Consider the following 25,807-nt stretch of genomic DNA (forward strand, 5'->3'; position numbering starts at 1 on the left):
CTCCTGTGGAAAGTTGAACTTTTAGTTCTCCTTCTGTAGCTCACTGACAATAGGATTACGATGCGTTTATTATACCACGAAGTGCACCCGCGATTCCGTGAAATCACAGAGTAATCCCCCAGACCCCTCTGCCAACTCAGTCTCTCGGGCTCGACCGCCGCGCATGCGCCAGGGTAAGTCTCGCGCCGCCCGCAGCTGCTGGTGAGGCGAGACTTGCCCGCGCATGCGCCGTCCGCAGCTGGGGATGCGCCGGGAAGTCTCGCGTCCCCAGCAGCGAACGGCGGTGGCGGTGAGCACGGTGAGTTCCCGGGAGGTGCAGGGACCCGGTCCCGCTGAGCGTACGATGGAGGAGGAGAGCTGTACGCGGCTCACAGACCCCTATAGACCCTGTCATGCTGAATATGTTGGGATTGGTGTCTCTGATCCATCAGTGTCACGCAGGACTGTGTACTGTGGGCTGGTGTGGGAGATGAGCCCGAGTTTCTGGCTGCACGCTGAATATTGTGAGACAGTAGTCTATGCGGGGTCACTGTCTGTGTAACCTAACACCGAGCCCCCCATAGTCACAGCATTCCTGCTTATTCTGTAACCATGCACAACCATCTGATAGTCTGCCTCTGCGGCCGCTCTCATCCCCCTCCTCTAAATACTTTCACTGTTCCAGAATTACAGTAGTTTTGATTCCAGTAGTTGCTGGTTGGCTTTCAGTGTGGAGGATGTAGGGAATATAGTAGGTAATTCAATGATGATTAAGGGACTGAGCCCACCCAACTGTCTATAGGATGTCAATGACAACCTATAGATAGTTGGGTGGGCTCAATATCTACCTTGGTGGTAGACCCAGCGGCTCCTAGAGTAAAACTGTACCTTTCGAAAGAATGGGGTTTTGCTAAAAATCCATTAGCAATTTTTCCAATAATGTTAAACTGAAGCAAGAACAAATTATTATATAATAGGGTTCATTTGGTACGGTGTCCCCTATTTCTTATGCTGTGGACTGTAAAATGCAGTCTCTTGTCAGATCCATTGTGTGCCAATTATTATTAAAGTGTATATCCACTACATGATTAAACAGGCCAATTGAACGATAATGACATCGTTACCGTTCAATCCCTTGTTAATCGTTCGTAAATCGGCCATGTAAACGTCTAAAACAACCAGCGATGCACGTGACCTCTATCATTGCCCGAACATGCTGGTCAACCTGACGTCAGGTTGCCCATGTTCGGGGATTATTGATGTGAACGACTGAACGTTCAGTGTAGACTCATCACAGACTGAAACGACTGCACAATTACAATGTCGTAATCGTGCACTCGTTTCACAGTCTGCAAGTGGATGTGCACCTTTAGTCTTACGTTCTTTGATCCACTCCCCTGCTAAGGGGGGCTATGTTTACTGGAGAAATGGAAATTTATATTTTCACCTTTCAACTGCATTTCATTCTAAACAGATCAGTTTCAGCAAAACACAAATAATTGTATTCATTAGATGATCTAGGCACTCTTATGAGCTATTTGCTGAAGTCATGGCAGGCTCCTTGGAGAATTGTCTTGATCAACCTTTTCATAGCTTTTTATGGTATATAATTTGGTATGTTCCATTTCATGTACATTAAATGGTGCATTTTTTTTTTTTTTTTTAAAGGTAAACCGCTTCCAAATGTATCTTAAGCTGTATTACATCAGAAAGTTGTAATTGAAATGTTGCTTGGTATAATTGTCATCCATTTTGTTCTCTGAGTAGCTCCCTTACCTGGCTATACAAATTTGGATACAGCAGTTGACCTCTATGACCACTATATAAAGCATACTCAATGATATATACAATTAAAAACAGAGCATGGATGAATTTTGTGTCCACTTTCATTTTTTTGCTTTTATAGCTCCCATGTGGTTCGCCTCTTCTGACTGTCAAGAGGAGCACTGTTTACTAGTGTATGTAAAGAGTGCCGTTTTAGCTGTAGTGTGAGTGTGGATAGCGGTATAAAACGTTATGTATTAACAAACCCTAGAAAGCCATTGTAATAGCAAAAACCATATTTGTCCACAGTGTATTGAATATAATTCCCCAATGTATATATAATTCATATACTGATACCTTTCTTGTAGTGAATGGCACTTACTTGAATGAGATAAGTATCTTGATAACTATACCATTCCAACTGATGACATTAACCCACCTTTCTGCCCATACATATACCGTAACTGTAATAAAAGAATATATGTAAAATAGTTATTTATGTGCAATATATGTTGAGCATAATGCATACATTAAATTCGTATTGTGAAAAAAATATCCAGTTGGTTCCATATCTTGAAATTTAGTATGGAAGAGCATTGAAGTCACAGCTATTCTATTATGTTATTTGCCCATGCTTTGATCTGTTCAGAGTAAAGACTAGTTAACTCCGTCCCATGATGTTTCAAGTTACAGTAATAAATGAGCAGTCATTTATTATAACCATGACTGTCACTGTTTTGATTTTTTTATTTTATTTTTTTTTACTTGTCCGATAGTAATACAGTGGTGTCGGACACTTTTGAAATCGCTTCTTTATGACTGTAAATTGTTTGCAAAAGAGATTTGTGGATGTTATTTTACACAATATATAATCTGCAAGAAACCGCAATGTACGGGTTATCTACACTCTCACTGTACAAGCAACACAGGTTAGATAACTGAGTCATTTTAATTTATAAATATGCATCGATGCAACTCTGCTTATATGATGTTTTACAAAGTACCGTAGTTTATTTTTGCACAAATTGGCCGGTTTATAGAGATTCCTGCAGTTAGGATGGCTGAGACTGCGGGTGCAAATCTTAGCAGTTTGTATTGAAAGGAGCTGGGAAATCTAGACACTCTGTTAAGTATAGTATACGTGCGCTCGCCTTTGTAATGTGCCAACATGTATGTTGTATATTGAGACTCTTTAAGCTTTAGGGTCTAAAGTAGTGGTTCTCAACCTCGGTCCTCAGGACCCCATACAGTTCACATTTTCCAGATCACCTAGCAGTTGCACATTGTGTATTCATTACTCACTGACACATTTTAAAAGATCCACAGGTGGAGCTAATTATTTCAATTGTGAGTCTGTGAGAAGACCTGGAAAACATGCACTGTTTGTGGTCCTAAGGGCCGAGTTTGAGAACCTGTGGTCTAGTTTGTCCCAGATAGTACTTAAGTTTTACAATTTATTTAAAACATAAATTGGGCTTGATCAGTATTTTAGAAAAATGTAGCTATTTATTAAATGGACAATAACATTAGTATCCAGGATGTGAAGGGGGCATGTACCTTCTCATGTGATTGGTTGACTTGTAGATGTGTATATTCAACATTAAGGGGCCTATGTATCTATGTATCTTCAGATGGTGTAAACTACAGTAAGCCTATGGGGGTCTCCAGGTGCAGGAGAGAGATCTTTCCCCCATGGGTCACCGCAGCCGGACGATGTTACGCAGATTACAACGCAGCTCGGATAAGTAATGCACGGGAGGTCACGCCTCCTGCTGCATTACCATATCTGCAAGGGTCGCAATTGCAAAGCTGCCTGCGTGCATTACATCATATATCTATAGCCTGCGTGCAGCTTTGCAATTACGATCCTTGCAGAATCAGGCCCTGAGTTTTCTGCCTTAGTAGGAGTGTTATAAAACTCTAAGGGGTCGATTCAATTCAGCGGGAGTTGAATAGCGCCGGAAGGTTGGTCCCGGAGCATTTAAATTCAGTGCGCTGTTTAGTCGACACTCACAAGTTAAGTCTGAGAATGACGGTTCTCGTGACTTGTGTCTTTAATCGCGAGAACCGGCATTCTCCTACTAAAAAGATGGCCGTGAGGCTGTTAGTGCTGCGCTAAGGCCTGTATTCAATTTGGAGCGAAAAGCCGGAATCATCGAAAAAGTTTTGTCGATGACATCATTTCACCAGGCGGAAAAGTATCGCCGTATTCAATTTGAAAGACTTCAATGCAGTGTAATAGGCGTAAAAGTTTCGCCTATGAATAGCAGGCGGGAAAAAGTGCAGAATTGGGGTTTTGGGGTGCAACGTTGCGGGAACCCCCGTGCAACCTTCAAAAACTTCCTGAATACTATTCTTCACCACTTATGCAAAAACGCAATTTAACAGCTATTGAGCCTGTTTAAAAACACCAAATACCTTCAGCAAGCCAAATCAATAGCTAACCCCCATGTCAGATCATCTTTTGGGGGGTGTCAGACTGATTTCCCCAAATCTGACAGGACATTCCGCTTATTTGTTTTGCCGGATCCTGTTTTCACGTACTGTCAAATTTAATACGGGGATACGCGGGCAGTACTTTTCCACCTGCCAAACAGGCGAAGTAGACGAAAAGTCCGGGAGGCAGAAAAGTATCGCAGGTCCGCTCAAATTGAATACGACTCTAAGCCGGAAAACATCCTTGAGGCCGGCTCTTTAGTCGGATTTCTCCTCGCACCCTCAGGACGTTACGATAATAAATCCTGTAGTCAGACTAAATAGCGCGGTGAATTGAATAGCTTCGGGAACTTCAACCTGGGACTATTCAACATCTTGCTGAACTGAATCAGCCCCTTATATTTTTAAATTTAGTTTATAATTGTAATTTAGAATAAGTGAAGCGCTTTTTTGATTCATTGAGCCTAAAAACTTATTTTTGATATATAGATTCATAGCATGATCAAGCTAAGAAAGAACACAAATAATATGTTGTATATTCCTTATTAACAGCTGTGTGAACAACTACTGTAATGGTGAATCACACTGTCAGATATGTCATATGAACGATTGAACGATTTTACTAACTATTTGAACGATTTCAGATAGTATTAAAATGAATGGAGTCGTCCAAATCTGACTTCAAACACATCAGATGTCAGATATCGTTATCTGACAAACGGGAACGCGCATAGTTCATTTTTCTTTCAGATATGAACGATTGAACGATTTTTACGATGGTTATCGTTCATATCTGACAGAAAATCTGACCGTGTGTATGTACCATAAGTACAGTAAATAGCAGTGGTTCCCAACTTCACGTTTTCCCAACAAGTCTCGTTTTGAGGTTTTCTGTCTGGAATATTTACTGACTTGACAAACTAGAGGGGTGGTTCAAAGACAATAATTTAGCTCCCGGGGTGAATGCCTGGGAGCTATTCAATTTATTCTCATGACGCCCACTTTTTTGCTCCAGAATGCATGGGATTAGCCACTTTAAGCAGCTTCACCCTTGCTATGCAATGTAGTTACGGCACACCCAGCCCAAAAGCCCTTTTTAACACTGATTGCTGCTTGCACCTCAGGAGGGTGCGAGCAGAAATTTGCAATAAATGTATCTTTACACACTGCACAATCTGGTGTACGGTGGTGCAGTGTATAGGTCCATGCTGCATGTAGCATTATGGCAGTTGTTCATTTCACCATCCCATCTGCTGTGCAGAACAACAGATGAGACTATACGATGAACGACCACTGCGAATGACGGATCAGACGTACACACTACACGATCCGTACTAATATATCTATCCGCAACGGGATGATCTATCATATGAATGATCGTATAGTGTGTACCCAGCTATAGATACAGTAGGGCCTCTTAAAAAGTATCCTTTATTTGTGTTTAATAATCCAAAAGATCTAATCTCCACTTTGAAAACTTGATTGTAATTTTTTAAGGTGAGCCAAAGAATCACTTGTTTCTCACTAAATCTGAGAAGGACTTCAAAAGTACATTATGGTTTGCACTGCATAAGCAGTGCCTGTCTCTTATATTATCCTCCTGTATGTAGATAGATGATTATCATTAATTATACATCATTAGTACCTCACTTCACTGCAAGTGGAATTATTTCATTGCTTTAAGAGAAACATATGGGTCACTTCTTAAGAACAGTTACTGAAATGTACTTGAAATCCTGCACTTATCATTTGGGTGTATTTTAGAAGTCCCTGCACATAATTGTAATATTTGTTTTGTTTAAAGAACCTTAGATTACACATTCCAATGCAACTCTTCAATCAAAGGAGTCAGTTCAGTCTGGTGAGAGTTTGTTCCTGTAAACTGCTCTAACCGCAAATTACATTTGCAATTCAATTCAAAACACGCATTGATTTTTCACATTTTTGTGCGCACCCTCCTGAGCAGGTGAAAAGGTTTAATTTAAGGTAAGAATGTCGAACACACAGTGCAGATCCTCTGGTACACTCCTCTCAATGAATAATAACGCACTTGGGAGGGGTTTAAATTGCTTAATTTGGCCAATAAATATTACATGTCAGTTTTCAGTTTAAATTATCTAAAAAGCTCAATAATGGGTTAAATTATGTTGGGCAGGTATGTGAATGTGTTGTATTGATGAGAGAGTGGATTTTGAACTTGCAGATGGGAACTAAAAGTGTTTATTCCAAAGTTTACAAAATTATATAATAACCCTAAAGGCATACATACACGGTGTGATGTGACAGGGGATCCGTCGTCCAACATATCGGGTGGTCTGCACACACAGTGCCGATATGCCGGCTCCCCCCTGTCTCACCTGCATAGCAATGAGTGGGATCGCACATTGCATCCCCTGATCCTATGGTCCTGCAGAGAGATCAGGGGGTGCAATGTACGACCCCACGGGAGCGCGCTTGGCCCGACATCAGGGCCATACACAATGCGATATAGCAGGCAAATCGCACCAATCAGTCGGATCGCCTGTTATATCGCCCCGTGTATGGAGGCCTTAAGGGCAATATTCAATTGTTACAGCGCGTCCGATCTCCCGTCTAAAGTGACGGGAGATCGCTGGGTGCTATTCAATTGTTGAAGATTTTTGTGCTGATCGCGCCCATAGTGGTCGGGTTTACCCGCTTAAAACAGCTACCCCCAACTAAAGTGCTGGGCGCGATAACGAAAAGTGCCTTTTGGGTTCCCAAACAGGTCACTTTTCGCCCCATTTCGGCTCACAGCTCCCTTGGGAGCCCTAATACCGCCCTAAAAAGTACTTTACAGACAATTTTCTGTACCCCAAAATGCTGGAAAGACTTTACTTGGTTGAAAAATTATAGCAAGCGTGTTTCAACAATCAATAAAAAGTGCAAAAATCAGCCATTTGACACCATTTAAGAACCTAACTAACAGCCTTCTATATGATCCTGCTGTCTCAGTTGTCACTTTTTTGGGGTCCAGGTTTATCCACTTCTTCATACACTTCTCCCAGGTCGCATTTTGTAGAAAAGCTGCACAACCTGACCTTGAGTACTGCAAATTGGATCTTCCATTTCTTGGGTGTGCTCAGTAACATGATGCATGCTAGTTTCATGAAACAAACTCTCCTAATTTAATTGACCCCGAAGGTCAGGTAGTTGCTGGGCAGTGACTTGAACAATTCCAAGGTCTAATGAACGATATGAATGATATATCGATGAACGATATTGTTATCGTTCATAGATATCGTACCGTGTGTACGCACCTTTACCCTAAGAGCACCTTGAAATATCGTATAGCTGCTGCTGGTTGTCTTCCTCACACAAGAATCTGTTCCCACTACATCTGCCAGGAATCATTAGAATCGGTTTCCTACATTTAGATCTACATACTGTCACATCTGCTTTACCACTGGGGTCCCCTTATAATAGTGCTGATCTGGCTGCAGTAATAGCACAGCATTTTATAATGCATTGCCTGGAAGCTCTGGATATAGAGAAATAATTGTAATGGTTCCCAGCAGATGTTCTAGACAGAGGAAGAGAGAGAGAGAGAGAGAGTAAACATAGGAGATAAGCTGCTTTTATATGAGAGGGTACTTGCTTGTATAAAGGGCGCAGAGACATTCCGGTATAATGACCTGTAACCATTTCCATAGTACAGTCATTGCTTTCAATAAATGCAGCTCAGAACTATCCACTTGAGACATTTTCATGCCAGTCCTTGATTATAAAGTGTAACGGAATATGCTGTCACTATTGTTAATGTGAAAAAGCTGAGGTTTTACAATTTGTATAAGTTATTGTAAACATTCAAATGTATCATCTTTATGGGGGCGATTCATTTGTTTGTAGCTCCATTAGTGCCTGTCTAAACTGTGCAGGAGCCATTCAATTGTTTGTGCAACCAGCTCTTTTTTTAGTGGGAGATTGCACTTAATAACTCAGCTAATCCCGTGCTAATCACTGCAGTTTCGGCGCGCCCGGTACTTGCAACCAGCCCCAAGGATCCTACTTTACACGGATTTCTGCTCGCACCTCAGTAGTCTGAGCAGAAACCAACGATAAGTGCAGCTTCAGGGCTGGTCGTGCAAACAATATAATAGCTCCTGTGCAGTTTAGACGGGAGCTGCAAACAATTTAATTGCCCCCTACATATATAAATAGAATGTTTTTAATATCATTTTATTTTCCATTTGAAACAAAAAATGTCAGGTCCCTTTTAGTCTGCTTCAGTACCTCCGTATGATATGTAGTAATTATATTGACATGTAGAATGTCAACGTGGTCGAAATGTATTCAGAATATCAGCAGTGTCATTATGTCAACATTGTAAGTCAAAAAGTCGCAATGTCAATAGTATATCAGCATTAGCGTTTTTACAGGATTTAAGCTCTAACCCTAATACTGACATGTATTGTTGACATTGTGATTTTCAACATTCACAATGTTGACATAATGACCATGTTGATATTCAGAGCTGGCTGACATCCTGAATGTCGACATTTCTACCACACTATGAGAAAAACAAATATCGTTGATCACAAGTTCATTCAGTCGGCTTTTTATTTCCTTCTTTTTTTTTATATGGCATTAACATGCTTTAGGTACAATGTAGGATGTTGACAAATGTTTTGTTTGTTTTATTTTTTATTATATTTAGAAATGTATCTAATCTTCCAGGTCTTTAGCTTTCAGCGACAATGAAGAATGCAAGGTAGCTGTCGTACAAGCAAATTCTGCCAAGCTCTAACCTCTTGTAGCAAACTGACTGCTTCTGATGGCTGTAGAGAAATGCTTTGTTCTCATTAGTCAGGATAACATAATGGCCGACTGCATCTATTATAGTTATTCCAAACTGTTAAACATTATACCCAGTCTCTAAATTCATCACAAACTTCCATAAATTGATTTAGTTAGCGATCAGCAACTTCTTTTAAAGTTATATTGCCCAGAAAAAAATACAATAAAGTCCTTTTAGGGATGCAATAGAATGAGCATGTTGTAAACTTTAAATATAAGAAATAAAATGAGTCGTACTGCTGCTATTACCGACCTAGTGATGTGTGCCTCAAAGCATGTTGTGCTTTATATAACAATAGCAAGTAGCAAGCCTATTCTTTATAAAATGTTTTTCATGTTAGATTTATTTTTATTATATTTAGTATTATACTGTAGACCAGGGGTGGGGAACCTTTTTTCTGCCCAGGGCCATTTTGATATATATAACATTATTCGCGGGCCTGGTGCAGGCCACCACCCTCCGTGTGATGTCACATGAGGGCGGGGCCATAGTCGCCGGTGATTACAGCAATGCCCGGAGCATCCTGAGTATGCTCCAAGGAGCTGTAAGGGCAGCGGTGTGACTGCCTGAGGCGTCCCCAGGACGCACCTGGCGGACTGCTGCATAGATTCTGGCTGCAGGGTGCCATTCTAAGCACCCTGCTAGCCAGATGAGGCTAGCAGAAAAAGCTCTGAGGGCCAGACCAAATGATTCCGGGGGCCTTGTACGGCCCCCGGGCCAGAGGTTCCCCCATCCCTACTGTAGATGTTCTATGTTGTTTTTACATTCTTCCAGTCACTTTTTTTTTTTATTTTTTTTTATAGAATTACATCGAATTTATCTTCACAGTTTTACATGATTGTTATGTTTGTACCTGATAACATTTGTTTGTATTATTTTAAAGTGGAGTTTTGTTTAGCAGTACATCTTGTGAGATATTGCAATAACATTTTTACTGTTTCAAGCTAACAAAGTTGAATATAGAGCATTGGGTTGAAATAGCCATTCAATAAGAAGGCTTACATTTAAGAAGTTAATAAAGAGGCTACAATATCCTTACATTAGACGCATTGGGAGAAATGTAATTGCTTACTCGCCCACAGCTCCCGCCTAAAGCGACGGGAGCTGTTCAGTTGATTGTGCCGCTGGGCGCGAGTGTCTAGGGTGCCCAATTATTTCTACTCGCACCCTCCTGAGGTGATGAGCAGATATCAGCCCATAGTCAGGCTTTTGGGTGCCAAAAGTCATCATGCCCAGTAGTTTGCACGGGTTTATCTGCTCTACACGGCTAATTCAGCTATGTGCGATATGTAATGGGCACCTGCGGCACTCACGCCCATAGACACAATAATTGATTATTACCCGTCAGTATGATTGCTGTCAGTATCTGCTGGTATGGTCTGCAGATCGGTGATAAGGATCTGATCTGTGGTGCGGGGCATGGGGGTACTTGCCCTCAGAGCCCCTCTAATACAGTTTACACGTGGGTGATCAGCACTTCTAGGTGCTGATCACCCAGCATTAAACCGGTGATTATTTGTATTTTCTTACTGTGTTCCCAACTAGTTAATACGTTTACAAAAATCATATCCAAATGCGGATGACCGAGAGTGATATTTGACAATACGTTTCTTCTCCCAAAAATTGTAGATCAGCAGGACTCCATCCCCTGGAAACTCTGCTATTAACAGATTATTAATTTAATATCATCCACAGATGCTAATTGAACAATGGAAGAAAGCGGTCACATCATGCAAAAAATTTGTCATTTTTGAAATAAGCATTTAGTACAATCTTTTTATTTAGTTTAAAATCAAGTTTCAAAGTTGTCATATCGAAGGTCATTTACCCACATGCATAAAATGTATGCTTTAATTCATGTTTAACCTATTGGGCCTAATGACCCCATACTCCGTTCTGTCTTTTGTACGCTACATGCTTCATTTACCTGTGTTCATTGAAGAGACCACAAGGCGGTCAGTGGAGTCTTCTCCTTTGATCTTGTATGACTGGCGGTGTCACTGACATTTTCCCAGTGGGTAACCAGCCCCTTACAGTTGAGGCATTTCCTTTCCATAATCTGTTTAAAGTGTAAATATCTGCATGTTCCACACCTTTTTTTCTTTTGATCAGAAACAGTGGGAATGTTTTATATATTTATTGCAATATAAAAAAGATATAATGTGTACACATACACTTACTCACATATATATTTAGATGTTAAAGAATTGCAATAATTTTATACAGTCCCCTATTTTCAGGGGCTCAAATATAATTGGACAAATTAACACAATTTAAAGAAAATGTTCATTTTTAATACTTTGTTGAGAATCATATGCAGACAATGACTACCTACAGTCTGGAACCCATGGATATCACCAAATGTTGGGTTTCCTTCATTTTTATGCTTTGCAGGGCCTTCACTGCAGCTGTCTTCAGCTGTTGTATGTTAGATGGTCTTTCTGACTTTAGTTTTGTCTTCAGCACGAAATGCATGCTCAATCAGGTTGAGATTAGGTGATTGACTTGGCCATTGCAGAATATTCCACTTCTTTGCCTTAGAAAAACTCCAGGGTTGCTTTAACAGTATGCTTTGGGTCATTGTCCATCTTTACTGTGAAGCGCCGTCCAATCAACTTTGCTGACTTTGGCTGAATCTGAGCAGACAGTAGATCATTTCAGAATTCTTTCGGCTCCGCAGCCTTCTGTCACCTCGTCAATAAACAATAGTGACCCGGTGCAATTGCCATGCATGCCCATGCCATACAACTGCCTCCACCGTGTTTTACAAATGACGTATGCTTCGGATCATGTGCCATTCCAAGCCACCTCCATACTTTATTCTTCCCATCATTTTAGTACTGGTTGATCTTAGTTTCATCTGTGTAAAAATTGCTGTTGCAGAACTGGCTGGCTTTTTTAATTGCTTTTTGGCAAAGTCTAATCTGGCTATATTCTTGAGGTTTAATAAATGGTATGCACCTTGTGGTGAACCCTCAGTATAGGCTCTTGTGAAGTCTTTTCTTTATGTAGACTTGGATAAGTGTTAATTCTAGCACCCTGCACCTGTCACAACCTGTGCAGTTCCTCATTCTTAACTTGGGTGTCTCTCTTTGCTTTGGTGCTCCTAGCACACTCTGGTCTGTATCTCAGCTATTTGTTGCATTAGCTGAGTGTGCTTAAAGCACCAGAGCAGGGAGGGACACTCCAGACAAGAAAGAGGAACTGCACATGTTGTGACAGGTGCAGGGTGCTAGAATGAACACTACTTGGATAATGATATGCCTTCCTCCTGGAGTGTGTTCTTCACTTTCCTGGATGTTGTGAAGGATTTTTTCTTTACCATGGAAAGGTTCCTGTCTTTCGTGGATGTCCAGGCCTTTTTGTGTTGCTGAACTCACCAGTTCTTTTTTTCTCAGAATGTATAAAACTAAAGATTTGGCCACTCCTAAGGTCCCTGCTGTCTCTGACAGATTATTTCTTGTTTTTGCAGCCTAGGGAAGGCCTTTTTCACTTGCATTAAGAGCTCCTTTGACCATATGTTGTGGGTTCATAGCAACAGTTTTCAAATGCAAATGCACCACTTCTCTGCACCCATCTACTGGTCAGAGAAGTCTGGCCAGAAGTGGTCTTCATGGAAGAAATACGGCCAAAAAGCCATACTTTTTGATGTGTAAACAAGGCCAAGCAACTCAAATATGCATGAAAACTTAGGAACTGGGGTGCAGAAAAATGGCAGCAGGTACTCTGGACTGATGAGTCAAAATTTTAAATATTTGGCTGTAATAGAACAAGGTTTGTTCACCGAAGGGCTGGAGAGCAGTACAGTAATAAGTGTCTGCAAGCAACAGTGAAGCATGGTGGAGGGTCCTTGCAAGTTTTTCGGCTGCATTTCACCAAATGGAGTTGTGGATTTGGTCAGGATTACTGGTGTCGTCAATGCTGAGAAATACAGGCAGGTACTTTATCCATCATGCAATACGCTGTCAATTAGCAGCTGCTAGGGGTTGTCAGCCGCAATAGCAATAAGCAAAAAAAGAAAATGAAGCAGCGCTGTGTTGTTTGGCTATACAAATAGTTGGACGGATATACAATGTAATGAATATAACGTTTAATAAAAGTATATTAAAACACTTAAGGCTATAATTTTATCTGAGATATATATTTTAATTCCAGACACACAAATAATCAATCCTGGACTGTTCATTTGGAAATTAGTCTCCTAGAGCAGAAGCATTTTATATCACATGGTATTACCCAAAATGTGTGGATGAAGATCCCAACACAGTTCCTTGTAGCAGCACAGTGTAAAGAAGGTGGGAGTAGTTTGTCCACTAGGTATCCATGTGTAGCGGAAGATGTTCAAGCTCAAACTGGAGATAGGTGGCAGTCAAATGAAATAAGAAAGTTTAGTCCTTTTCTGGATCCAAATAAAAGCTGTAATGTTCAGTGGTCTGGAAATACAGCAAATGATAGGCCTTTCCCTGGGCAAATACATCCAGCTTCTTCAGAAGTATAGCCTGTGTGTCCTGGGAGCTCTTAATATACCCCCTTGGTGATTCAATTAATCTCCGATGTGATACACCTGTGAGTATGCACAATACAATTATCCGTCCAAGAACACAAAACTAATTAGTAATTTGATATTTGAACATTATTTTGATATATTAATATGTACAATGAGAAAATGTATCAAAATGTTTACTATATATATTATCATTTATGTTCTAATAAGATTGCCTCTATCAACTTAATTAATGAAGAGAAGGATTTGAGCAAGCCTACATCCACAGAAGAGCTGTGGTTAGTTGTCCAAGATGTTTGGAACAACCTCCCTGCCGAGTTTTTTCAAAAACTGTGTGCATGTGTACCTAGAAGAGATGATGCTGTTTTGAAGGCAAATGGTGGTCACACCAAATTTTGATTTGATTTAGATTTCTGTTTTGTTCATTCACATTGCATTTTGTTAATTGATTAAAAAAACTATTAATATCTCTATTTTTGAAGCATTATTTTTTTCTACAACTGCCTAAAACTTTTGCACAGTACTGTGTGTGTGTGTATATATGTATGTGTATATATATATATATATATATATATATATATATATATAAAAATAATTCAATGTTCCGACCGATCATCAATGCCCAGCCCAAACCCCTGGACCTAGAATAATGAACATCGGGGAGTATATTCCTTTCTCACTAAGCAGGGATTTTTTTCAAAATTTGACTTCTAAGGGGGTGAAAAGGGCTAAAATATTTCTTCCCCCCTGGGCAATGTCATGACTGACTGACTCATTGTGGCTGTAGCACAGATCAGTATTCAAACACCAACTGTCATCCCAAGTGCTGTCAAACATCGCTGGCAGTTGGTGTGGCTCCTCTATTTGAATAGTGAGGGAAGTGAATGTGTTACTACAGAGGTGAGATGGTGCGTATCCACTACGCGAGAAAAATGAGCGATTACAACAATGTTATGAATATGTGAATATGCCAGCAATGATCAGCAGTGCTCACTCCCGCTGGTCGTTGCCGGCATCTGTCATCGCCTGAAGGTGCAGGTCAACCTGGTTGTGCATGTCCGGGGATGAGGGAGGGTGTGCCTGCACTGAATGACATATTGTTCAGTGTGGGCACATTATTCACTGCACAGGATGATGAACGATTACGATGTTGTAATCGTACAGTCATTCCACATTCATGTAGTGGTTATACACCATTTCAACAGAAGTGAGAGGAGAATGTGTTAATATAGATATGAGTGAAGGGAATATGTTACTACACAGGTATAGGAGGGGAATGTGTTACTATACAGGTGAAGGAGAGGAATGTGTTACTACAGGGGTCAGTGGAGGTAATGTTTTACTCCAGAAGTGAGGGAGGGGAATAAGTTACTGCAAGTGTGAGTGATGGTAATGTGTTACTACAGGTGTGAGGGAGGAATTTTATTTCTACACAGGTGCTGAAGGGGAATGTCGAATTTGATCCAACACGGGCGAGGATAATGTGTTACTACAGAGTTGTGGGAGTGGAATGTGTTAGTACACAGGTTAGGAGGGCAATGTTTTATGATGGAGTGGCTGCATCACTATAGAGGTGAATGATTAATGTATTATTGGAGTGGTGAGATGGAAATGGAAACTGTAAATATCTATGGTTAATACGGGTGAAACCAAGTACATCAGCTAGTGTGTGTGTGTATATATGTATATATATATGTCTATGTGTGTGTGTGTGTGTATATATATATATGTATATATATATATATATATATATATATAATGTTATTTTCCTTCAACAGATATTGAAGGGACTATATTTGTTTGTCAGGTTAGTATTTATGACTATGGGCCTGATTCAGGTTTAGGAAAAGAGTAACCTAAAGCAAGTAATTGTGCACTTTGACAAACCATGTTGCAATGCATACTTATTTTTATTTTGCTTTTGGGGTGAATACTTATTGCTTTTACATGTAGCCCACAAACGGACAGCTTTATGTTTACACTGCAATTTAGATTTCAGTTTGGACACACTCCTCCCAAATCTAAATCTCGCCTAAATTTGCCCTACCTGCAGTGCAACATGGTTTTACCAAGATGCACAGTTACTTGCTAATTCTTAAGGTGCGTACACACAACGATTTTTTGAACGATTTAACTATAACGACGTCGTTATCGTTAAATCATTTGTAAAATCGTTCATCTTTTTAAGCTGAACGATAATCGTTCATGCGCGTTCACGTTTGTAGTTCGTCCATTCTGACTGTCTAACAAACTATTTTCGTTCAGAATGAACGATTTCAGTTCACTGTATGCATAATTAAAAAATCGTTCATCGTTTTTGAAAATCGTTCATTATTTTAGTAACCAACGAATTTTAGTGAACGATTTTCATTCACTTTTTCAAGGGAAAATCTGAACGAAAATCGTTCACTAAAATCGTTGGTTACTAACATCGTTGTGTGTGTATGCAGCTTTACTCTATTCCCAAATTTGAATCAGGCCCTATAAGCTTACACAGTATCATGCTGAAGATGAAAACATTGTAATTGCACTATATTGTATGTGGTTTTAATGATTATTTTTACTGTATTTTAACTTTAGCAATGTTTTGCTTAATTTAAAACAGCCTATAAAATACAGGTTGAGTCTACCATATCCAAATATTCTGAAATACGGAATATTCCGAAATACGGAATATTTTTAGCATGACTGAGAAAGTGAAACCTTTGCTTTCTAATGGTTCAGTGTACACAAACTTTGTTTAAAGCACAAATTATTACAAATTTTGTAGAAAATAAACTTCAGGCTGTGTGTATAAGGTGTATATAAAACATAAATGCATTCTGTGTTTAGATTTGTGTCCCGTTCCAAAGATATTTCATTATTTTATGCAAATATTCCAAAATACGGAATATTTCGATATCCAAAATACCCCTGGTCCCAAGCATTTTGGATATGGGAGACTCAACCTGTATGAGTAAAAGTAAGGTCTTTACAATTATAAAGGGACTAGATTGCTGAATAATCGTAATACCTTTAGAAAGTTTGTTTTTGCCAATGTCCATAATATAGGTATACTTTACCTTGTAGAACCTCAAAATGTCAACTGAAGGTCAAAGGGTAGATGACAGTCCAAGTACTAGTGGAGGTAGCTCTGATGGAGACCAGCGGGAAGGGGTACAAAATGAGCAAGAGCGGGAGAAAGTCCAGCCGAAGAAGAAAGAAGGGAAGATATCCAGCAAAACCGCTGCCAAATTGTCCACTAGTGCCAAAAGGTACACACTTCCTCATTTCTCCTCTGTTATATTTTTGTGTTTCTTTCATTGTTTTTATACTGGGGAATTAATACACTCCTCAACTGCATGATGGTGATAGCTAATTTGGTGGCTGATCCAATGTTCAAAAAACTGTGGTCTATACATTTATGAGGTACTTGTGACACCAGCGAGGCACTAATTCCTAGAAAACATTGGTTTATCCCATACAATGGCTGCTCCCCCAATGTGTACAGGACAAAGGGTCACTTTAAAGGAACAGAAAAAAATTGACATAGGCAGTGATAGTGAACTTGCATTGCCAGTACATCAGTGGTGCCACTGCCAGGCTTATGGTGTATTATAGGGGTGGGCAATAAGCGGCCCCCCAGCTGTTGTAGAAATACACATCCCAGCATTCCCTGCAACAGTTTTGCTTTTTGGCCATGCTAAAAATGTTGCAAGGCATGCTGGGATTTGTAGTTCAACAACACCTGAAGGGCTGCTTATTGCCCACCCCTGGACTGTAATAAGTACAGAGCAAAATTGTGCCCTTTAAAATAGCTACTATATATTTAAATATAAAGTAGAGATAATCCAATATGAAAGGGTATTTAGTATTTACAAAATGACAAAAAGTTTACAAAGCTCCAAGTTGTATGATGATATATGTATCCTGTTGTCACTGTGCTCTTCTATTATCCTCAGTTAGCAGCCAAAATTTAGAGCTAAGAAAGATTTGGTCTTTGACCAGACTTATAGAAGAATGTGTGCTCTGCATCATGGTTGACAAATCTACTGTTCAAAGGCTTTTAGATATGTTCTATTTAGATATATTTTGGTTTTGATAAGTTTATAAAATATTTGTGAATTTTACCAGTAGCGCTTCATGTGTTTTAGGTAGCTAGTTGTGATTGCAAATGTAAAGTCTAAAACAAATATGTTAATATATTGTAGTAGAGGATGGGTTATTACTGTAGCTCACCTTATCCTAAGTGATGAGAAAAGCTGTTTATTCAGGTAATTATTTATTTACTTACTAGCTCTAACCATATTTCTGAGAGAGTCTCCAGGGACAAATGAATAAATTGCCTTACTAGCAGTAATATATGCTACAGCAGGCTTTTATTAAATACACATATCGGTAGATTGATATTACAGAACAGATATAATTTTGTACGTTACCCATTTAGCACTTTAAAAGCATTGAAGAGATATGAAATTGAATAAACTACCTATTTTTTACATTTACTTCCTGTTAAAGTGTTCTTTGTCTGAAAGACTTTTTCTTCAGATGTTATTTTTGTGTCTAGCCAATCATGTTCTACCAGTTATTACAGTATTTTAGCAAGGCACTCTTCTGTTTCAATAAACATGAATAGGATTTACTATAACAGAATAATTTATACAGCTAATTAAATCAGCTCCCCCAAAGTGTTATCAAAAGCCCTAAACTATTTAGGCCTCCAGCTGACCTGCTCACCCATTTTAATGTTTTTCTTGGCAACACTAATAAATTCATTTTTCAACATAGCAAGACTAACCACGGTTTACTTCAGTGGTTCCCAGACTTTCTCAGTGCGAGACACCTTTAGGGTCTCCATAATTATTTCCAAAATAATTACCGAGCAGTCCTGTTTTTTAAGTAGTTGGGTCAAAATAACGTAAATAGTATTTACGCCTCTCCATTGTCTCTCATTTGCCCCCTCCATGTCTCTCCATTTGCCCCTCTGCATGGCCCCTCTGCAATGCCCCCTCTTACCTAGTTGTGATCACCAGCACTGTTCAGTAGCATTGCTTCTCAGATCAGAAACTTCCTGTCTGATCTCTCCTAATGCACTGCGATGTAGGTCCCCATTCAGCAACAGGCAGCCTCAGGATTCGCTGCCTGTTTATTTACAGTGACAGCTCTCCCCCTGCACATTGCAACTCCTTCCCCATGCCAAACCACAAAAAAAAATAATTTCTTCTTCAGGGCCCATAGGGATCCACAGGGATCCCATGGGGGTGTGTGTGGTTAGAGTAATTCGGGCACCAAGCAATCAAAACTTTAGCACCCAGGAAGCGTCAGTCCTCCTTCACACATACCCCGCCACCAGCTACAGGCAGAAAGTTTTATGTTTGGTGCCGGCAGGACCGGTCGCACCTTTAGACAGGGGAACTGCTTCGGCAACCCCAAGCTTTATTTTTATAAGTTCATTTATTTTATTTTTTACTTCATAACAAGCAGCGCTAGACGTTCCGATGGGCGCCTGTGCTACTGCTCCATCTACCCCCACCGGTGCCGCAACACCGATGAACGGTCCGGTGATTACGGCGGGCGCCAGCGGAGCTAGGCTAGCTGCTCCACTGGATCCCAGGGCTGCAGCCGGACAAATTGGGAAGACAGGTAAGGCGATTCCCTACTCGTGGGGAATCGCGTGTTTATGCAGTCCTTCTCCGGTTTTGGAGACCAGCCGGAGGATGTTGTAGTGGGGCGTCTGGTTCGTTCGCACCCCCACTAGGCCACCAGGGCTGTTAAGTCTGGCGTCGGTGACTATATTGAAAGCCAGCAACATCTGGCGGTTGATACAGTAGTGGGAGAGGTAGGCTCTCCCCCGGCAGCCCCTCCCCCAGCCCAGAGCGTGATCCCTCACAAGAGGATTCCCGCATCTGAGCTGCTCCTCCGCCTCACCTTCCTCCCTATATGAGACGCTCAGCAGCCATTACTCTGGGCTTTTCTGAAGCTACAGGTCTCAGGAGATTTGGGTACAGTCTACCTGTATACATCTCCCCGGGGCCAAGTTATAGAGCGCACAAATCCTACAAGCCTTTTGAGGCTTGAGTAGTTGATTCAGTGCCCATTACAAGTATATTTATATGAATTGTATGGGACTTGTGCTAGCTCTGCTGTTATGATATACGGTCTTAAAACTTTCTGACTGTCAGTTATATCTATCCCTGCTGCTCTTTTTTTAAGCCTCAACTACCAGGTGTGTAGGGGTTCATTATTACTTCACATTTACCGGTATTTGTGAAGGTTGTCACACTGCATTACTAGCTATACACTAATTGTGTGCTGCTGGCTGGTTATTACTAAGTTTTCTAAAGGCAAGGGTAATACAGGAGCCTGCGGCCCCTGTGCTGGTTACTTGCAGATCCTGTTCAGCTGACTTGTACCCTCAGGATTCCGCGCAGGAAGGTCTGTGTGCTATTTGTTGTGTACCAAGTCTCCAGCCCCTGTCTAGGAGCCACCTTGGGTGTCCTCCTTATTCCAGGTTATGATGCAGCTAGTGGACTGCTTATCAGCCCCCACGCTGCCTCCCACCATGGGGTACCCACAGCTGTTACAGCCTACTATGTTGGTACCCCCTATTCATCCTCCTTGGATGGATGTTTTTGCCCACAGTTCAGAATATGGCTCAAACGTCTGCCGTCTATCAGCAAATGTTACAGGCGGAGACACCGTTAGCCACCAAAGCACATAGGCAGACTGTATCATCCTCTCAGTTCACCCAGCTTCCGGATTCTGACGCATCATCTGAGGAGGCAGGTTCTCACCCCGGGTCGCCCTCGGGCAAGGAGGACAGTCATTCAACAGTGGATGTCCCTTCTCTAGTGAGGGCGGTTAAATCGATCCTGAATATAGAGTATGATGAACCGGCCCCTAAGCCTAAATCCCCGATGATGGTTAAGGCTGAATTTCTTCAATCAGAGTAACTCTCTGAGCTCATGGGGGAAGCTTGGGGTACTTCTGGCAAAGTGTTCCAAGTCCCAAAAAGACTAGTGTCTTTTTACCCTCTTCCTACTGGTGAGTGTACTAAGTGGAAAGTCCCTCCTACTGTTGATTCGCATGTGGCACGCTTAGTTAGAAGCTCTACGGTGCTTTTACCGTCTACATCCTCCCTTAAAGATGCCACGGACAGAAAACTTGAAACTTGTCTCAAGTCAGTCTACTCGCTTTCTGGTGCTATTACTCAGCTGGCTATGTCTGCGGCCAGGGTAACTAAGGCTATCGAAGGATGGACTGAGGCATTGGAATACAGCCTGACATCAGACGCTACCTGTGAACAACTGGCCTACATCTCCTATATTCAGGAAGCGGACTCTTATTTGGGAGAAGCTGCGTTGGATACTGGACTCCTTGCCTAAGGCAATTGCGACCTCGGTAGTCGCCCGCCGGGTCCTTTGGCTACGTTCCTGGAAAGCGGACACGGAATCCAATAAGGCCCTCGAATCCTTACCTGTCTCGGGAGACAGGCTGCTCAGCGCAGAGTTGGGCAAATTTGTGGCTACTGTGGCACAGCTTCAAATTCTGACCCTGGGTAGGGCAAAAGGACAATCCTTTCCCAGGCAGCCTAGTTCTCACAAGACCACCAAACCGCGATCCAAGCAGTCCTGGTCAACCAGACGTCCAGCTTCCAAGTCTGATGACAAACCCTCCGCCAGATGGGGTGGGCCTCCTCCTGGGGGTTCCCAGGGTGGGAGGCCGACTTCTTCGATTTGCCGACTCCTGGCGTCAAACAACAACAAAAGACACCTGGGTCCGAGAAGTGGTTTCTCAGGGGTACGCTCTCACCTTTCTGAAGCGTCCTCCCCAGCAATTTTTTTTATACAGGTCCCCCATCAGACCCTATCAAGGCCCTGGCCCTCCAGGAAGCCATTCATTTCCTGCTGAGTTCAGGTGTGACAATACCAATTCCTTTGGTTCATCGAGGAACTGGTTTTTATTCCACTTCTCTTTTTGATTCAGAAGGCCTAAGGGTCTCATCGGCCTATTCTGTATCTCAAATCCCTCAACAAATTTATCAGAGTGCCCAAGTTCCGCAGGGAAACTCTACTATCAATTGTCCTGGCATTGGAGCCCGGGGTATTTCATGGTTTCTCTGGAATTTCAGGATGCATACTTGCATGTGCCTATTACTCCACTATACTTTACCTAGATGACCTCCTAATCTTGGCACAGTCACCGACTGTGTTACAACTCCATCTCAGGCTGATCGTGGACTTCCTGCAAGCACACGGCTGGCTTGTCAATTGGAAGAAGTCCTCTCTCTCTCCGACACAGTGGATGGTACATCTGGGGGCACTCCTAGATTCTCGAATACAGAGGATCTTTCTGCCAGTGGACAAAATTTCGGCACTGCAGTTGTGTGTGCGCAACTTGCTTCACAATCGGAGGGTATCCATTCACTCAGCAATGCAGGTCCTGGGTTCCATGGTATCCACCTTCGTTATGGTGGAATACGCCCAGTTCCACTCCAGGCCCCTTCAACAACGGATTCTCTCCTGGTGGAACGGGCAGTATAATCTGATCTGGTCCCAGACGATCCTCCTCTCTCCGGGAGATTCAGCTTTCCCTCTCATTGTGGCTGCAGACGTCACATCTGGACAAGGGTCGCCCCTTCTGGATTCCAAATTGAGAGCTTCTCACTACAGATGCCAGCCTTTGCGGATGGGGCACGTTAGCCGGTCATCATACCTTTTAGGGACGGTGGACAACCCAGGAAAATCGCCTGCCCATAAACATTCTGGAGCTTTGAGCAGTGTACAGAGCACACACTCCTTCTCCGGGGCAGGCCGGTCCAAATCCAGTCCGACAACTCAACTGCGGTAGCCTACCTCAACCATCACAGAGGCACACGAAGTTATGCAGGAAGTGGCAAACATCCTGGACTGGACTGAATGTCATCTCATGGCAATCTCCGCAGTGTTCATCCCCGGAGTCCTCAACTGGAAAGTGGACTTCCTAAGCCGTCAGGACATACACGCCGGAGAGTGGGTTCTCCACCCGGATGTTTTTCAACTCCTGGTGGACAAATGGGGCCTGCCAGACATAGACCTCATGGCCTCACGTTGCAACCACAGGGTCCCCAGGTATGGCTCCAGGACCAGAGACACCTCAGCCACCTTTGTGGATGCTCTGGCAGCGAGGTGGGACTTCAGTCTCACATTCCTCTTTCCTTAAATCTCCCTCCTCTCGAAGGTACTCAGAAAATTAAACCAAGAAGGCAGCACGGTGATACTGATAGCTTCAGCCTGGCCCAGGCACCATTGGTTCCCCGGCCTGTGCAGTCTCTCCATAGACCCTCCCTTTCCACTTTCTTTACGGAAGGATCTGTTAGTGCAGGGTCCTTGCCTGCACCCTGACTTACCTTGTCTGTCTTTGACGGTGTGGCTCTTGAGGCGTTCCTCTTAAGAGCCAGTGGTTTCTCTCGCCCTTTGGTCCAGACAATGCTCAGGGAGCGTAAGCCTTCCTCAGCTCGCATCTATTACAGAGTTTGGCACTTTCAGTGGTGCTCCCCCAGAGGCTATGACCCTACAATTTTTAGGGTCTCCTGGGGGCTTGCCTTTCTCCAGGCTTGTTTAGATTTTGGTCTCCGTCTGGCCTCCCTTAGAGCTCAGGTTTCTGCACAGTCTGGTTCCAGCGAAGGATTGCTTCCCTATCTTATGTTAGAACATTCTTTCATGGTGTTTTCCACCTTCAAACTCCTTGTCCCTCCGGTTTTTCAGGCTTTACAGGCTTCTCTGTTTGAACCTCTGGACTCTGTAGACCTCAAGTGGCTGATGGCAAACTTGCTCTTTCTACTCACTTTCTCCTCTGCCCATAGGGTATCTGATTTGGCAGCGCTCTCCTGACGCTTCCCATTTTTGATCTTCATCTGGACAGAGCTGTCCTCTGTACCAAGGCTGGTTACCTCCCTAAAGTGGTATCCCGGTTCCATATTCACGGATTCCCTTATCAGTGATATTCACGGATTCCCTCATCTGTTGTGAGAGTGTTTCTTGTGTACAGCCATGGCCAAAAGTTTTGCGAATGACACAAGTATTGGTTTTCAGAAAGTTTGCTGCTTCAGTGTTTTCAGACCTTTTTGTCAGATGTTACTATGGTATACTGAAGTGAATTACAAGCATTTCAAAAGTGTCAAAGGCTTTTATTGACAATTACACTAAGTTTATGCAAAGAGTCAATATTTGCAGTGTTGACCCTTCTTTTTCAAGATCTCTGCAATTCGCTCTTGCATGCTGTCAATCAACTTCTGGGCCACATACTGACTGATGGCCACCCATTCTTGCCTAATCAATGCTTGGAGTTTGTCAGAATTTGCGGGTTTTTGTTTGTCCACCCGCCTCTTGAGGATTGACCACAAGTTCTCAATGGGATTAATGTCTGGGGAGTTTCCTGGCCATAGACCCAAAATTTCGATGTTTTGTTCCCCGAACCACTTAGTTATCACTTTTGCCTTATGGCAAGGTGCTCCATCATGCTGGAAAAAGCATTGTTCGTCACCAAATTGTTCTTGGATGGTTGGGAAAAGTTGCTCTTGGAGGATGTTTTGGTACCGTTCTTTATTCATGGCTATGTTCTTAGGCAAATTTGTGAGTGAGGCCAGTCCCTTGGCTGAAAAGCAACCCCACACATGAATGGTCTCAGGATGCTGTACCGTTGGCATGACACAGGACTGATGGTAGCGCTCACCTTTCCTTCTCTGAACAAGCGTTTTTCCAGATGCCCAAAACAATCTGAAAGGGGATTCATCAGAGAACATAAATTAACCCCAGTCCTCAGCAGTCCAATCCTTGTACCTTTTGCAGAATATCAGTCTGTCCCTGATGTTTTTCCTGGAGAGAAGTGGCTTCTTTGCTGCCCTTCTTGACACCAGGCCATCCTCCAAAAGTCTTCACCTCACTGTGCATGAAGATGCCTTCACACCCGCCTGCTGCCATTTCTGAGCAATCTCTGCACTGGTGGTGCCCCGATCCCACAGCTGAATCAACTTTAGGAGACGATCCTGGCGTTTACTGGATATGCTTGGCGCCCTGAAACCGCCTTAACAACTAATGAACCTCTCTCCTTGAAGTTCTTAATGATCCGATAAATGGTTGGTTAGGTGCAATCTTACTAGCAGCAATATCTTTGCATGTGAAACCCTTTTTGTGCAAAGCAATGATGACTGCAAGTGTTTCCTTGCAGGTAACCATGGCTAACAGAGGAAGAACAATGATTTCAAGCTCCACCCTCCTTTTAAAGCTTCCAGTCTGCTGTTCTAACTCAATCAGCATGACAGAGTGATCTCCAGCCTGTGTTAATGAGCGTATCACTGACATGTCAGCTGGTCCTTTTACGGCAGGGCTGAAATGCAGTGGAAATTTTGTTTTGGGAATTAAGGGCCTGATTCAGAGCCGGACGCTCTGACAGAGCGCTCGCTCTGAATCAGGGCCAGCCTTCTATTTTTTTAGAGCGGCCTTCTGGCCGCTCGCATAGCTGTGGGTGACCACCCACAGCTATAGCGAGCGGCCAGGAAGATGGTCGTCACAGCGCGACCATCGGGCTTGCGACAAGACCCTTGTGGTAGGGTCTCGTTTCCGCAATCCCTAGAGTTCTCCCACTGACATTACTTGTTATGTCAGTGGGGCCGGCCCCAGACGGTAGGCGTTCCCATGGGAACGCCTCCGTCTGGGCAGCCACGCCCCCAGCCCGCCCACCAAAGGGGGCGTGCTGTCACTCAACATCAACAGCACGCCCTCTTTGGTACGAGACTCGGAGCGACGGATTGCCCGTCGCTATCCGGGTCTCGCGCATGCGCACGACGGAGCTGGCTGTACCATCGACCCGCTTACGAGCGCATTTTCCCAACCATCCAAGAACAATTTGGTGACGAACAATGCTTTTTCCAGCATGATGGAGCACCTTGCCATAAGGCAAAAGTGATAACTAAGTGGTTCGGGGAATAAAACATCGAAATTTTGGGTCTATGGCCAGGAAACTCCCCAGACATTAATCCCATTGAGAACTTGTGGTCAATCCTCAAGAGGCGGGTGGACAAACAAAAACCCGCAAATTCTGACAAACTCCAAGCATTGATTAGGCAAGAATGGGTGGCCATCAGTCAGTATGTGGCCCAGAAGTTGATTGACAGCATGCAAGAGCGAATTGCAGAGATCTTGAAAAAGAAGGGTCAACACTGCAACACTGCAAATATTGACTCTTTGCATAAACTTAGTGTAATTGTCAATAAAAGCCTTTGACACTTTTGAAATGCTTGTAATTCACTTCAGTATACCATAGTAACATCTGACAAAAAGGTCTGAAAA

General features: G+C 42.6%; 1 protein-coding gene across 1 annotated transcript in view; it reads left to right on the plus strand.

Annotated features, from left to right (window-relative positions):
* The first annotated feature begins 216 nt into the window (after positions 1-216).
* LOC148535285 (ubiquitin-conjugating enzyme E2 E2) overlaps positions 217-25,807 on the plus strand; it is a 317,853-nt gene continuing 292,262 nt past the window's right edge. The window contains exons 1-2 of the mRNA XM_088463465.1: positions 217-298; positions 16,569-16,753. Coding sequence (XP_088319591.1) covers positions 224-298; positions 16,569-16,753 — 260 coding nt within the window. The 5' untranslated portion in view covers positions 217-223. The remainder of the gene's footprint in view (positions 299-16,568; positions 16,754-25,807) is intronic.

This window comes from Taudactylus pleione, unplaced genomic scaffold (genome assembly GCF_031769625.1).
Source record: "Taudactylus pleione unplaced genomic scaffold, aTauple2 ptg000053l, whole genome shotgun sequence".
Taxonomy (NCBI): domain Eukaryota; kingdom Metazoa; phylum Chordata; class Amphibia; order Anura; family Myobatrachidae; genus Taudactylus; species Taudactylus pleione.